A 16,514-nucleotide genomic window follows, 5' to 3' on the forward strand; every position below is an offset into this window, starting at 1 on the left:
AAAAAATTACAAAATAAATTATCAAAATTTAAATTTGATCCCCCACACTTCCACTCTTGGTTCTGCCCCTGCGTGTGAAAGACTTGGCTTGCTAGCAATTGGAGTCTTCATCAATATAAATATTTATATCTAAATATAAATTTATATCTACATTGGAACTGAAAAGTATATCAAAATTTTCTTTTGCTTGAATATTTATATTTTTAGCTATAATATTTTTATTTAATTATAAATTTAGGTTATTATTATTAATTAATTCAAATATATTATCCTGAGAATCTAAATACACCAAAGGAGAATTAAATAGTTCTATTATGCTACAATTAAATTGAAAGGAATAAAATGCAACTATCAAAATAATACTGGCGAGAGCAAAAAGTTGATGCAAACAAAAGGGAACAAACCTATAATTTTGTTTATTTACACATACACCAAGGTCTACATTTGTATTGAAACAACATATAATTAAGACTTAAAAAGACAATTTTACTCTTAAATTAAAACTAATCTTTTATGAAATGTTTTCCTCTTATATTTAAAAACGGTGTAATATGTTGTTAATAAAAATTAATTTTGATAGTTAGTTAACAAAAAAATTATAGAAAAGATTAAAAATTACAAATAAGAACTCAAAAAACTATAAATATGTACCATATTGAAAAAAAAAAAACAGTCTTTTTTGTCCTTTTAAAAGAAAGTTTTGACATTTTTTTTCTATATCTTTTGCATGTCTTTTTGTAATTTGTGATCAATCGTCAAAATTAATATTTGTTTATTATGGAGGCAATTTTACATGTTTTCAAATATTGTTACACTACAAATGAGTTTAGGATTTTAGACGGCCTTAAATCTATAATTTAAATGCCTAATTACCATTTGGCCCTGTAATTAATCAGCTAGCGGCCCCTGGAGGCAAATGGCTCGGTGAAAGTGAGAGAAGCAATAGAAGTCTGCCCAGTGGGAAAAGTAGAGGACGATGAAGATCCTTGACCAGACCAGCCACCAAAATTTCTAAACTTGATCAAGTCTGATAAGTTATCAGGAAACTGAGAATCTCCATCCAAAATTTCCACAATAGTAGAAATCGTAGGCCTAGCCGAAGCAACAGGGTGTGAACACAGCAACCCTAGTTTGAGCACCATTTCAGCTTCTTCCACCACATATTCATCCCCCAATTTGCTATCCACTACTTCACATAAGTTTCCCTTATCCCAACACACCTTGACCCATTCTAACAGCAATACTTTCTCCGGCGAAGTTTCATCAGTTTCGACCGGCCTTCTACCGCTGGCAATCTCCAGCAGAGACACCCCAAATGAATATATATCAGTAAATGTGCTTGATTTTCCACTATGCACAATTTCTGGGTCTATGTAGCCCGGAGTTCCCACCACATGAGATGTTTGAGGATCATTTCCATGGTCCCATAGCTTGGCAAGGCCAAAATCTCCCAGTCTAGCATTCATGTCATTGTCAATCAGAACATTGGCTGGTTTGATGTCTCTGTGGACGATGACTTGAACCCATTGGTGGTGAAGATACAAGAGTCCAGATGCCACATCTTTTATGATCTTGAATCTTTGTTTCCAGCTGAGTATGCTGTTTGGCATGCGGTAGAGGAACTTGTCTAGGCTTCCATTGGGCATGTAGTCATAAATTAAGAGGAGTTCTTTTTTTCTTCTGCAATAGCCAAGAAGCCTTACCAAGTTTGGATGCCTGAGACGGCCGATGGTTGCGATTTCTGCTATGAATTCTTTCATTCCTTGTCTTGAATCATGAGAAACTCTTTTCACTGCAATTTGAACATTGGAAAATGGTAGAGTCCCTTTGTATACTCTTCCAAAACCTCCTCTGCCAAGAAGTTGTCCATCTCTAAACCCTTTTGTTGCAATGAACAAGTCTTTGTAAGTGAACCTATGAGGCCCATACAAGACTTGCCAATCTTCAAGAACTTGAATGAATTTTCTCCTCCTCGAGATCATGATCGCTCCATAAATCAAGATTAGAAGGAAAACCACACCTACTAGTAGTGGTAACATAACTATCAAAACTTTCTTGTATCCTATCCCTCCTCCATCGCTTTCATTTGGATCTAAAATCCCAGGAATGTCAGGAAGGCGAGAAAGATTAATCTCCTTAGCTTGACCGTTCATCTGGAAACTCCAACCTAGTATGTAATGAGATGAATATGACCCGCTGGAGGATGAGAACCCAACATACATAAATTCAGAGAAATTAGAAGAAAGATCTCTTGTCATCAGTGTGAGAAGAGGAATCTCTGGTTTAGGTATGTTTATGGGATAAATTGTGACGCTGAGTTTCTGATCTTTACTGTCATAGTCAATCCAAACTTGCATCGGTTCTCTACTTGTAAGTTTTAGCTTTCTGAGAGGACCATGATCAGCATAGTATCCTGCAGGAGAACTATTGACAGAGGCCACCCCATTGATGTCAATTCCAAGATGATTATCATCAATATCATTTAACTGAAAATCCTTGTCAGTGTCAAGCTCTATTGCAACAATATGATTATAACTTTCACCATTGTTGGTAGCATTGAATAGGCCAAGATACTGGTTTGGCTGAGCTTGAGGAATACCTCTGGTAGGCGAGATAGCGAAGGCGAGTCCGTGGCCGTGAAATTCAGGATTGGTGGCTACTATTGCAAAGACGAAAGTGGTAGAGAAGGAGAAGATAGAAGGAGAGGCATTGGAATTCTTGAATTGAAGGGGAAGATTGTAAAAGACTTGCCAAGCTTCACTTCGGCCGCCATCAGTGCGTATTACTTTAGCCGTCAGATTGGAATGCTTGAGCTCTTGATCGCCCATCTTGAAGTATCCATCATACGTGAATCCAACATTATTCATGTTCGTGTCTGAATATGCTATGTTCAGGAACAAACACAGCATGAAAATGGTGATAGACATGGTCGGCTTCCTTGAACCTGTGAAAGTTTCTGTTTTCTGGTTTAAAGAGAATGGATCCTATGCTTATTTTCAACAAAAACATTGATTAGAGATAAAGAAGATAAATGATTATTTCGAATGCTTGGAGGACACGTGGGGTTTGATGACTTTAATTGGTAGACTATTTCTTCGTCAATATCTATGTTTTCTTTTTTTCTTTTTTCCTCTTTGATAATAATATCAGTGTTTTCTTCTTTCAAAGCCATTGAAAGTTTCATATCTGTTTTCTTCTTCCATAGCCATCGGAAGTTTAATTTACTCTTCTTTTAATTTTATACAATATTTGATTGTAATTCTTTAATTTTATAAAATATCTTTTTAATTATTTAGGATATGTTTAGATTTTAATTGGTTAAAATTGATTATGAAAAAATCAATTAACAAAACGTGATGTTATTTGAATAATATTTTTTTTTGAAATTGATTTTGATAATTGAAAATATTCGGATAACTTTTTAGAATCAATTATAAAAAAAAAAAAAAAAAGCTTAAATGTTAAGAATCAATTCTCAAATGGAGAACAAATGGCCTCTCCAAAATGAAGTTTCATAAGTCAAATGAAGTTTTTGCAAAATAACCTTACACTGTTAGTTTCTTCATAAAAAAAAAGTAGTTTACTTTAAATTTTTAAATATTAATAAAATATTATTACATATTGATATATTAAGTCTATTTTTTTAAATAATAATAATAATTAATACAAAATATAATCAGTTGAAACTAATAGGATTATCTCTACCTATGAATTTAGAAAATCTACTTATGAAACTAATAGTATTATGATTAAATGACTGAAAATATATTTTATAAAATTAAGAAATTAAACTAAAATTTTATATAAAATTATATGATTAAAAATATGCTTTAACTTTTTTTGCCCTAGGAGTTTCATATTTGAATGTCTTTTTATGGTAAAAAACATGAGAATGATTTTTCGAAATTAAAAAAGAGTAGACTAAACAAGTGGTTACTAATGGGTCGTGTTTTTGATAACCCTAAATGTTTTCTCATTGGGCAGGCATACATCATTAATTGTGAATGAATGTAAGTCATTTTCATTTCATACATTGGCTGGAGCGAATATTCTGCTTAAAAAAAATAAACTAATCTAATGTTCTCCGCAGTGTTGACGAGAACCGTTCCAAATCAGCTTATGAAAGGGATATTTTGATTTTTAAGAATGAAAATCCATTTTTCCAGGGAATATAATTTTTTTAAAAAAAATAATTATTAGAAAAAATATTAATGATTTTACAAGTTAAATTTTGCAGATTTACAAGTTGAAAATCTTAAATTATTAGTCTAACTTGTATATTTGCAAGGTTTAACTGGTAAATATCACTACTAAAAAATAGCCTATATATAACGTCATCTATATAGAGGTTATTTAAATAATCATTATATAGAGGAGGTGGGATTTCATTCCAAAAACTATATAAAGATTATATAAAATAACTGCTATATAGCAATTAAAAGTATACCCATTATATATTCTGTACCTTTTTTAAGTTTTGGGTCTCAAAAACTATTTAGCAATTATTTATTGAATATATTTTAAGACTATACAATGGTTACTGTATGTTGTATAGTATTTTTTTTGAATTTTTTAATATGAATACTATTTAGCGTTTATTTAAAAATAGCCGCTAAATAGATTCATTTAAAAACTCTTCGGCTTCCCAAATATTCGCAGACATTAAAGATTTTGAATCTTCAAACCTCTATTCCTCCGGTGAACCTCTCCCATTCTCTACGAAATCACTCCCATATTGTCAAAAACCAATTTTTGGCCAAGCCTAGCTGTCCTTCACCGTTTAAGAATCTTTCACCACCATCACCATTGCTTGCCGTGGGTTTTTGCTTTGACTTTATGGTGTTTTCATCATCTTCATGTCTTGTCGCTTCCTCCTCAACTCTCTTCTCTCTTCTTCAATATTTGAGACTAAGGTTAATGATTTTTTATCCATAACATCTATTCATGATCATTTTTATTCCGTTTTGTTTCATTCTTTGAATGTATACAGTATATATACTAATGTGTTTGGAATTGTTGTGCTCCTTTGTTTCTCAATTTTTAATATAACAAACGATATATTTAATAATTTGAACCTTTACTTTATTAAATTTTCTATATTTATATGTTTAATTTACTTGCTTTTCATAATGCCTGGCTGAATGCATATGTTGTGTGACATTATACATGTGATAGAATGAATTTCTCTGAAATTAGTACTATGATATTGCTCCATATTTGTTTTGAAAAACAAGGCATTATTATTCTTAGGAAAATTCATTTTTTTGTGTTGTTATGCTATTGAATTTTTGTTAAAATTATTGGTTTTGCATAGGTTTAAAGCATTTTTTTTTTGAAAAACAATACAAAGAAAAGGCATAAGGCCTAGGGTATAACAATTTTAATTTATTATGCTACTAAACATTTTTCAAGTGTGATGGGACATGATTAAAATCATATTTAATGTACTAGTGTTGATCCTATAATTAGAGAGGGATAATATGTGATGGCATATGACTGGAGCATCGACTTTTTCTTGCATTAATTTAGTTGCTATGATTGGTATTGAGTCACTGATCACATTTTTTTCTAAATGATTAACACTAGATTAACATTATATATAAGAGATGGATACATGCTAGGCATACATCTCAAGAATACTGGGATAGGGTTCAAGAACTCATTAAGTTTGCAAGAGAGCATGCTAGAGATTCAGAAAGAATTATTTGTCCCTGTTTGAAGTGTAATTCTGTGAGGCATGCTTCTCTACAAAACTTTGAAGACCACTTGGTGGAATTTGGAATCAATCAAAGTTATAAGTATTCGACACTGTATGGGGAGACACTGTATGAGATTAATTGTAGCCAGAGGCACAATGAAAGTTGTCATCCACCTAATTCTAACACAAATGCATATGCAACTGACAATCTTGAAAAGTTGGAAGAAGTTATGGAAGACGTATTTAAGGATTTTTCAAAAATGTTAGAAAAATTGAAGAGTGATGCAAAGACGCCTTTATATGAGGGTTGTGAATACATTATATTGTTTACAATATTAAGATTTTATAACTTGAAAGCAAAACATAGAAGGAGTGATGTACACTTCATGAAAAATCTCTCTATCATACAAGAAATACTACCAAAGCTCAATAAGTTTCCAAGTTAATCGTATGAGGCAAAACAAGTATTATGCTCTGTTAGCCTAAGCTATGAGGAGATATATGTTTGCATCAACGATTGTGTTTTGTTTAGGGGGATTATGAATCATTAACTCATTACCCTAAGTGCATGGCATCATGTTACAAGAAGAATAGGAAGAGTTCGAAGAAAGCAATGTGGTATTTTCCCATCATACCAAGATTCATTCACTTGTATGGCATACTAAAGTAGGCAAAAAATCTAACATGGCATGCAGATGAGCGGATTAAAGATGACTTGTTTTGGCATCCTGCTGATGCTTCTGAGTGGAAAAAGTTTGATTGTAAATACCTTGAATGGAACTTACACCTCGCATTAGCTATTGATAGGATGAAACTGCATGGGCTTCAAAGTAGTACCTGCAATATATGGCCAACGATGTTGATAATCTATAATTTTCCTCCATGGCTTTGCATGAAGCGTAAGTACATAATATTGACAATATTAATATCAAGACTTAAGCAACTTGGGAATAACATAGATATGTATTTAGCTCAATTGATTGAAGACTTGAAATTACTTAGGAGAAAGTTGCCTACTCAATGGAATGATAGAGGCAAGTGCATTGACTTAGACAACTTGGTGAGCTATATCAAAATGGTTGTTAAAGCTAATGCGCTACTCAGTATGGTAAATTGGGCAAGGGCACATCATTCATTGAAGGATTGAGTGTAGAACACAGTCTCGGCAAGATATTTCTTATTTGCCATTTTAAAAATTTTTTATATAGAAATTTCAAATAATCTAGAATATGATTAACTTCTTTTACAACCTAAATTTAAACTCAAAGAGAGTCAAAAGAAGTTTGTTTTATAAAAAGCTGGGACGCTTTATTGTAGTTTCAGAGCATAGGTCACCTAAAAATTCTTGAAGAACCTAAACATAGTTGGCATTGATGAAGTTCCCCTTATCCTACAATTTGTGATTAATTCAGATTAGTAGGCTGAATTTGTTGACTATTGTTGTAGTAAAGAATTCAAGGTAATATTTCTTCCTTAATGTTAGTTTTATTGATTATATATTTACGTTGACTCAAATATTTTCTATTTTCATAGGAATTAAATGCCATAAATAAGGTGAAGGAAAAGAAGAATGAATACTCCTACCTGAAAGGGGGCAAGAGCTATATTGGTGCTATTGAAAAAGACTATTTAAAGGAGCAGAGATCAGAATGTTATATCTCTGGTGGCAAGCTTTGGGCTTTAACCCAAATAAATAATTAGGAAAATATTTTAGACCCTTATGTGAAGGAGGTTACTAACAAAATTGTAAGTAGTGGTTACTTTCTTTTGTTGTGTGATAAGTTTTTTATTCATTTAAAATAGAGATAGAAAGGGAGTAATGGACGAAGATAGAGGCACGAGAGTTTTCTAAAAAAAGACTAAGAAATATAAAAACTAGAAGGAGAAGAGAGAGATCAAAGGAGGAAAAAAACAGAGGCTGAGAGGAGGTGACAAAAAGATTGAGATTGAGATGAAAAGGAGAGAACTCAAAACTGAATAGGAAAGCAATGACAAAGAAAAAACAGTGACGAAGAAGAGAGAGTTCGAGAAAGATAAAAACAGAGGCAAGAGAGGAGGTGACGGAGATGAGCTTTTTTTTTTTTGGAAAAACAGAGGGTGAAAAAATGAGAGGAGGGAGCTGTTCTGGTTGGAAAAAAAAAACAGAGAAACCAAGAGGATGAGGAAGGAGTTGTTCTTGCTGGAAAAAAAAAGAGAAATCGAAAGGTGACGAGAATGAGTGTTTTTTGAGAAAAAAAGAGACAGAGAGAGGAGGAGGAAGAGACCAAGAGAGACGAGTACGATCAGAGGGAAAGAGTTCTGAAAAGAGAAGGCTGAGAGCAAGGAAGAAAGAATCGAGAGAGGACCTGCGTTTTTCTAAAAGTGAAGGAGGAAGAGGTATTACATAGGCTTCATGATTTATTTGCCTTTTAATTTGGAATATTTCATAGTTGATTTCATTTCAGCTTGCATTTTGTAAATCTCTGGGATCTGTTGCTGCTTATGAATACTGCAAAGGTTTTATATATTGTTCTTATATGGCTTGGTTATAAAAATCATTTCTCTTCAGTCATGAGTTTAGATGGATTAAATGATTGAAAACATTTGATGTTCATGTCTTATGTGAAACCTTTCAATTTAATTACCATATATGTGGCTCTAGATAGTAAAAAGTGATTTGAGTTTCTCTTTAAAAATTAAGTATGTGCTTATTTTACAACCATTTGGGAATTAGTCTTTGTGATTAATCCTTAAAAAAAAAATTCACTCCATGCTGTTTGACAATGTTAGCTTCAATTAATATTGCTTATGTTGTTGGTAACATATGGGGAAGGCATTTTTCAAAATTACACTAGGTTGTTTCTTAAGCTATAATTGTAAAAATTGCTAGGCCATTTTAACAATTAAAATTTAAATTTGCATGAATGTGACTATATGTGTTTAATAGACATAGCTTCAATTGTCTCAAATAAAATTAGTTGTGTGAAAATTGTATGAGTCTCCATAACTAATTAAAATGATTTCATATCATGTAAATCAATAAGATTTTGCAGGCATGAGGATCAATCTTATACATATTTATATGGGTTCTAATGGCCAATCATTAAATTTAACTCTCTTTTTATAACCCAGATTACTAATTTATTTAAGTTTCATGTGAGATTTTAAGAATCTTTGTAGAGATTTAAATTAATTACATTATTGTGTGGGATAATGAGTCCTCACAGATATAGTGATTCTCACTTTCTATAATAAATAAGTGATTTTTGTAAATAATCATATAATACACAATTTAGAAAAATTAATCAAATTAATTTAAGTTGTAATCACATTTATCGATTATCTTTTAGTCACGTGAGATTTTTTGAATCTTTATAGACTTCTAAGATAATCGTATTATCGTATGAGTCAATAAGACTCTGCAGATATAACGATTAAGTTTTTAAATATATACATATAAATTATATATTAAATTAATTAAATTAAAGATGTATTTAAATTTAATTCCTTTATCATGTGAGATTTTGAAATCTCCATAGATATTTAGGATAATTATATTACTGTATAAGCTAATAAGACTTTACAGGTCTAATGATTAAAATTCCTTAAAAACATACATACATACATACATACTTAAACAAAAAATTACTAACACTTAAAAATATAAATAAATTAAATTTCTAAATTATTTTATCGTGTGAGATTTTGAAATTTTTACAGATATTTAGAATAACTGAATTATCATATGAACCAATAAGGCTTTGCAGTTATAGCAGTTAAAATTCTCAATCATAAAATATAAAAGAAAAATTTAAACTCTTTTCTTTCTTTATTCCAAAAATTCAAAAATTGAGAAAATAATTAAAATTAAATTACTCTTTGCAATTTAAAACACACATATCAAAATTTCAGAAATTATTTTATTTACAAATGGTGAATTATTTTTAATTAATTTTTCTTAAAAAATATTTTTACCAACAAACTTTTAAATCCGAACTACGTGACTTTGATCCCCACCACAGGGTACGTAGGCCTCCGACTCAAATTTTGAATCAAGTCTTCCCTCATAAATAAATAAATATTTTTCATTTAATTCTTATTATTTTTATCAAACACATGAATATAAAAGAGATAATTAAAATAATTATAAAATCATATTAATAGAGCACAACAAACTTCAGGTAACTGTGGGGTGCCTAACACCTTCCCCACACTCAATCGACTCCCGAACCTATTCTTTGATTTTGCAAACCACCCGATCCTCCTTTAAACGATTTTCTAAGATTTACCTCAAAATCTTGGTGGTGACTCCTCATTTTGTCTGGTTCTAGTCATGAAGGCCGGGACCTCCGCTCGCATGCCGTCCACGTCGCATTTTTTTGAGTGCGACAATGTAGTATCTTGATCCTATTGGAAGTCGTCTGAACAACCAAAAATATATCATGTTAATGTTTAATAAGTAAGTTAAATAATTTCTTTGCATATATGTAAATTATTATTTTTGTGTTTTTATATAAAGTTTTATATTATCATGTGTGTAGGTCTGTCCACTTGTTCAAAAGCCATAAAGAGTTTCCTTTGTAATTGAAAACTCTAATACATATGAAGACACATTTGATTGGAGGATAATTAAGGTATATATTTACCCTCCATATTTAGTTCATCAAATTAATTTTATTATACTACAACAAATTAGTTTGATGATGAAAAGTGTCCAAGGTAAAGTGACAAGGTTGTTGATTGCGACTATAACATCATTAGGTACATGAAAGACACTATCGACCATGTGCTGATTGATAGAATTTTGCCTAACCAAGTATGTCTTCTATCTGTACTTTCTTAACTTTAATTTAATAATTTATGTTACATTATACATATCGCTTAATTTATAGCAAATTTGATTTACGTTATGTTAACAATACTTTAAGGATTCATATTGAGAGGAATATAGTCCAGTTCAAATTAATGAAATTCCTAAAGAACTGGCTGAGAGTTTACTCAAGCAATGGGTGCAAAATAGATGATCATAAAGCATAAATTTTACTATATTCTCATCAATTTTACACTTTTTCAAAATAAGCATTCTTTAGCCAAATTTAAGCTTTTGATAACTTTGACCTTTTAAAAAAGTTGCAATAGGTTACACTTTTGGCAAATTTTTCCTTGTAATTGCTTTAGTATTTAGGCATTTTTTAAAAAGTTTAAAGTACTTTTAAATATATTTTAGAAGTTGTAACAAGGTTTGAATAATGGATTCAATTGCGTTTGAATTTTGGTTGAAACTAGATAATAATTGCTGTATAGTTCCATATATTTAGTGGTTATTTAGTTTCATATATTTAGTGATTATTTTTAAATAATTGCTAAATAGTTTCTAGCAAATCCTCCAGCTTTTTGACCAAAATAAAAGAAAACTATTTAATGATTTTTTAAAATAACTGTTGAATATGAAAAACTATTTAGTAGTTATTTACAAATAACTACTAAATAGTGTGCAGACACATTCATTACAGATAATTCTTATAAAAAGTATTCAATGATTTTCAAAAATAACCTTTATATAAATCTAAACTATATGTCGATTGAAAACTGCTATATAGTTGCAAATATAACCGCTATATATTAGCTATTTTTTAATAGTATATTAAAGTTGCAAGAGATTGATTGGTAAATATAAGAATTTTTATTTGTAAATCTTAAATATTTTATTGTTAATATGTGATGCTTGACTTGCAAATATTAAAGTATTAATATTAATAAAATATTTTTAAAAAATTATTGTTGACTGGTCAATGTTGGTGGGTGACCGGTCAACGTATGTAGATGATCAATCAATGCTAGTTAAATGAGTGAGAGTTTGAAGGCATTTGTGTCATTTTATATGGTAAATTAATTATAAATAAGTCTTATGAGATTTGAGTGTATTTTTACAAATTTGAAATACTTATTTGTAAATAAGTATTTTATATGAGACTTGTTTGCAATTTTTCCTTTAAACATTTAGTATTTTGGATTATATTTAATTAAATTTATAAATAATTTATACCTATATAATTAATTTTTATATATTTTCTTCTCTACAATCATTTACATGTATAAAACAAAGGCATAACTAGTCAAGAGAGTCGAATCATCTTATCTTAAAATTTTGAGTTTAACTCATATGATATACAGTAGTGTTAAATAAAAATGCTAAAGACATTTCAAGATACTTGTAAGGTGATAACTATAAATTATAGAATACAAAAATTCAAATACTTTGATTTCTAATGCCAGTGTTGTTCAGGAATTTGCAGATCTAGAAGAGGACTTGCCGAAGGCAATCATCCACAAACGAGGTTCCTGAATTGATCGATGGCTACGCAAAGAACTATTACCTTCACTATAAAAAATATGACTTTTGGCGACAACTTTTAGCGGCGACTACAAAAGTTGTTGCCACAAGTGGACTTTTGGCGGCGACAAATTGTCGCTGCTAAAAGTTGCCACCAAAACTATATTTTTAGCGGCGACAAATCAAACTCACCGTCAAAAGTTACTTTTAGCGGCGACTGTGATTTGTCGTCCCTAAAAGTTCACTTTTGGTAGCCACATTTGTCACCGCCAAAAGTATTTTTAAAAAAATAAATTAAAAATTAAAAATAATTAGTATAATTTACTTTTGGCGGCGACAGTTGTCGCCACCAAAAGCATTTTAATAAAAAATAATTTAAAAATTAAAAAATAATTAATATAATTTACTTTTGGCGGTGATAAATTGTTGCCACCAAAAGTATTTTTATAAAAAATAATTTAAAAATTAAAAAATAATTAATATTGTCACCAAAAACATTTTATAAAAAATAATTTAAAAATTAAAAAATAATTAATATAATTTATTTTGGCGTCGACATTTGTCGAAACCAAAAATTTTTTTATAAAAAACAATTTAAAAATTAAAAAATAATTAATATAATTTATTTTTGGTGGGACAAATTGTCGCCACCAAAAGTATTTTTTTATAAAAAATAATTTAAAAATTAAAAAATAATTAATATTGTCGCCAAAAACATTTTATAGAAAATAATTTAAAAATTAAAAAATAATTAATATAATTTATTTTTAGCATCGACATTTGTCGGAATCAAAAATTTTTTTATAGAAAATAATTTAAAAATTAAAAAATAATTAATAAAATTTATTTTTGGCGGGACAAATTGTCGCCACCAAAAGTATTTTTATAAAAAATAATTTAAAAATTAAAAAATAATTAAATAAAATTATTCAAAATATATTTATAAAATAAAATTTCTTATTTTATGTATAGAATTAGAAATAAATTATATATAGGAATGTGAAATAAAAAAAATAATAGTTAAAGTGTGCTAAGTTTAATTATTAAATTTTTTTAATTTTATATTATTCATAATCATTTTTTAGACATATATAGCTCATATTTTTTTAAGAAGTATGTTATTAAGCTAGTATTTTAATATGATAAATTTAAATCTTAATGGGTTATTACTTCAATTATAATTAGGTTAAGTTATACATAAATTATTACTTACAATCAAATACATAAATAGCATTAGGAAGTTAAAGTTGTACAAACATCGTGAGATGCTAATGATATTATAGACTACTTAACATATTGCTCACTTTATGCTTAGCTTGATATATATATATAGTATTTACTTCTTCTACTGAGCTCTAATGACTTTTGGACAAGGATTTCATGTAATTCCTCCTAGTATATTTAGGTTTTCATTGCTATAATATCATTTTATAACTAATTATTACTAAGAATAATATGAATAACTACTCAAATCCACCTTTCTATAAGATTGAAGATGATTAGATGTTAACTAGATTGATCACATAGAGATTCTTGTAATTATCATATATTGCAAAAGTTATTAGTATTCATTTTCAAAATTATTCAAAATGACTATTAACAAAATTTATGTGGTTAAAATTAATTTTTTATTAAAATAAGTTTTTAAGATATTGAAAAATTATCTATAAAATATATTTTATTAAAAGAGGGGGAAATATTTAGCTATTTTGAGAGAGGATAAAAATTTAATCATTAAGTTTATCAATTTTTTAGAAAAATATGGAGAAGAAAAAAGTAAAAGATATTTAACATAAAATAATATAATACATATTTATAAATAAATTATATACTTAATAATTTTCATTTAAAAAATAAAAATATAATTTAAAAATTTATTACAATGTATATAAGAATATTATTTTAATATTTAAAAATTTTTTATTTTAAGTTCATTTTCCTAAAAAAATATTTATTGGTAAAAAATAATATTTTATTAAAATTATAATTTAAATATTCATATAAATCATTTTTTCATATTAATAATTGAAAATAAAATATAATATATGGATATCATTTTAATCATATATTATTTGATATATGTGTATGCAGTTACATAATATATATTTAATTTCGCATATAATAATTGCAGGTACATTTCAATTCAACTGACAAAGAAGGGAGGTTTAAGGCTTGGAGGAGAGAGAGGTCAAGAGTTTAAATCTTGACTTTGTCATATTTCACAACAAATATGTGACGTGGCGCATGGTGGTGACGTGGCACGTGAGGTTGTTTGAGAAGGCACAAACGTGATAGGTGATGTGGCATGAACTGGTGGCGTGGCACATGAGGTAGCTTGACGGGGCATATACGTGACAGGTGCATACACCTGGCAGGTGACGTGACGCGAGATGGTGAGATGGCACATGAGGTGGCTTGAGGAAGTGCACATGTTATGTGACATGGCATGAGATGGCTAGGTGATGTGGCATTATCTGTTGAACACATGGACTGTGACATGGCACAAGATGGCAAGTGACGTGGCATAATCTATTGTATATAGGTAGGTGACGTGGCATCACTTAATGCACATGTGGCAGAGTAATGTGGCATAAAATAAATTATTATTTCTTAAAAAAAAGTTTTGGTGGCGACAAATTGTCGCCGCTAAAAGTCTTTTTGGCGGCAACATTTGTTGCCGCTAAAAAGACTTTTAGCAGCAAAAAGACTTTTGGCGGCGACAAATAAAAGTATACTTTTGGTGGTGACAATATTTATCATCGTCAAAAACTATTAGCGACGATTGTTATAGCGACGATTTTTAGTGGCGAAAAGTCACTGCTATAAACTTTTAGCGACGACTTTTGGACTTTTGGCGGCGACAAAAGTCATTTTTTTGTAGTGCTTTGGAAGAAGTAAATACTTGAACCATCTATTTTTTCCCAAAAAAATCACAATTTGAAGGTCAGATTTGGCTTTATGTTTCTTTTCATGCTAAGCAAATTCCAACCATCTTCAAGTAGTCTGGATTTGAAACATCAAAAAAAAATAGGAGATATTCGAATGTGAGTATTATAAATAAAGGTTTTTGGGATCACTCAATCAGCATCCCATCAAATATAATTAATTATCTGAATACTGCCCCCAAAATAAAAAACCTCCGAGTTATTTGGAACTCACAAAAACATTTTGAAAGTTGAGAGTTAAATTATTAGGGAGTTCTTTACATCTAAGTTATTATTTTCTACTCTTTAATTTTCTTTGTAATCTATATTCATGATTAGAGATTTTAGACCATTGTTTATTGCGGTTTCTATTACTATTTGAATTTGGTGAATGAAAAGATTGAAAAATTTTAAGACCACACAAATTTGTTATGATTATGATATATGCAAGCTCTTCATCTTCGTTATAATGATTGAAAACGTTTTAAAGGTAAGGATTGTAATTCTAACAATTATTTTGGAAGACATCTCTTTATTTTTAATGTACTAATTATGTTTCATTTTTTATAGTATAGAAGTTTCTGATGATGGAGGAAAAAGCACACAGTTGCAAAAATATTAGCACAAAACTCATAAAAAGAATATATTAGTTAATTGTTGAAGCCTATTTTGAACAAAAAGCTTATATATGTGTGTGTACATATAAATATGTAATTGATTCAGCTTCTGCTATAAATGCTGAAGATGTAATGAGGTGGATGGACACGCGGCTAATGAGCTAGTATATTATGAGGTGGAGCAAGGTCACGAAAAGAAAGAAACAAATCGGATCATGGGACCACAGGGACCATCATCATAGGATGAAGGACATTCTGCTACAATAGTGGAGAAGTGTGTGGTGGAGCAGGGCTTATGGCATAGCAATCGAATGTCAGAATTCACAAACCACCGCTAAGGTTCAGGGACGTTTGAATGTTATATGTACAGGGGAATGTGAGGGTTTAGCATAGAGAATTTTGTGCTCTAATCTTTTTGCTTGTAATACTCTTCCCTTATTTCTATGTGATTTCTTCCCCTCTTTCTACTGTAGTTCTTGATGCAAGAATCCCTTTCAGCTATTATATATATATATATATATAATTATAAGTCCTTGTGACTTAAGCTCTTAACATTTCTCTGAGTTTCATAATCTTTGACTCTTAATGTTGCAAGTGATCATTCAACTTCCATAAGACATGGTTATTGAATATGTTAAAAAAAAAAAAACTTTGTTCTTGCTATTTTATTTGAACATTAATGACAGAATTAAATGTTTTCACTATCTAAACCAAATCCTATAATTATTTGTTTTGTAAAAGAAATGTTCAATGTGATATTTATAAAGGTTATATAATGATGACAGTACCTATAAAGGATCAACCGATGAAACAAAAGATTAGCTGTTGTATTTTAAAAGCATTTGATATTACTACTGCACAATACCAACAGTACATATAATCTGTTTTGGATGTAATAGCTGTTAAAGTCATTTTTGAAGATCCATGCTTAATTTTGCAAGAGGTGAAGTTAGACTTTAAGG

General features: G+C 29.5%; 1 protein-coding gene across 1 annotated transcript; it reads right to left on the minus strand.

The window, feature by feature from the left end:
• Positions 1-278: 278 nt before the first annotated feature.
• LOC129309880 (L-type lectin-domain containing receptor kinase V.9-like) lies at positions 279-2,927 on the minus strand. The gene has a single exon (XM_054951631.1). The coding sequence runs from the start codon at positions 2,925-2,927 to the stop codon at positions 897-899; it is 2,031 nt and encodes a 676-aa protein (XP_054807606.1). The 3' UTR covers positions 279-896.
• Between the last annotated feature and the right edge of the window lie 13,587 nt (positions 2,928-16,514).

The sequence above is a fragment of the Prosopis cineraria genome, unplaced genomic scaffold (assembly GCF_029017545.1).
Source record: "Prosopis cineraria cultivar Desert tree isolate PC_DT_omini unplaced genomic scaffold, ASM2901754v1 PC4, whole genome shotgun sequence".
Lineage (NCBI taxonomy): Eukaryota > Viridiplantae > Streptophyta > Magnoliopsida > Fabales > Fabaceae > Prosopis > Prosopis cineraria.

Bases quoted from the DNA above. Each gene is read 5' to 3' on its own strand.
- LOC129309880 (XM_054951631.1), bottom strand. From the start codon at position 2,927: ATGTCTATCACCATTTTCATGCTGTGTTTGTTCCTGAACATAGCATAT.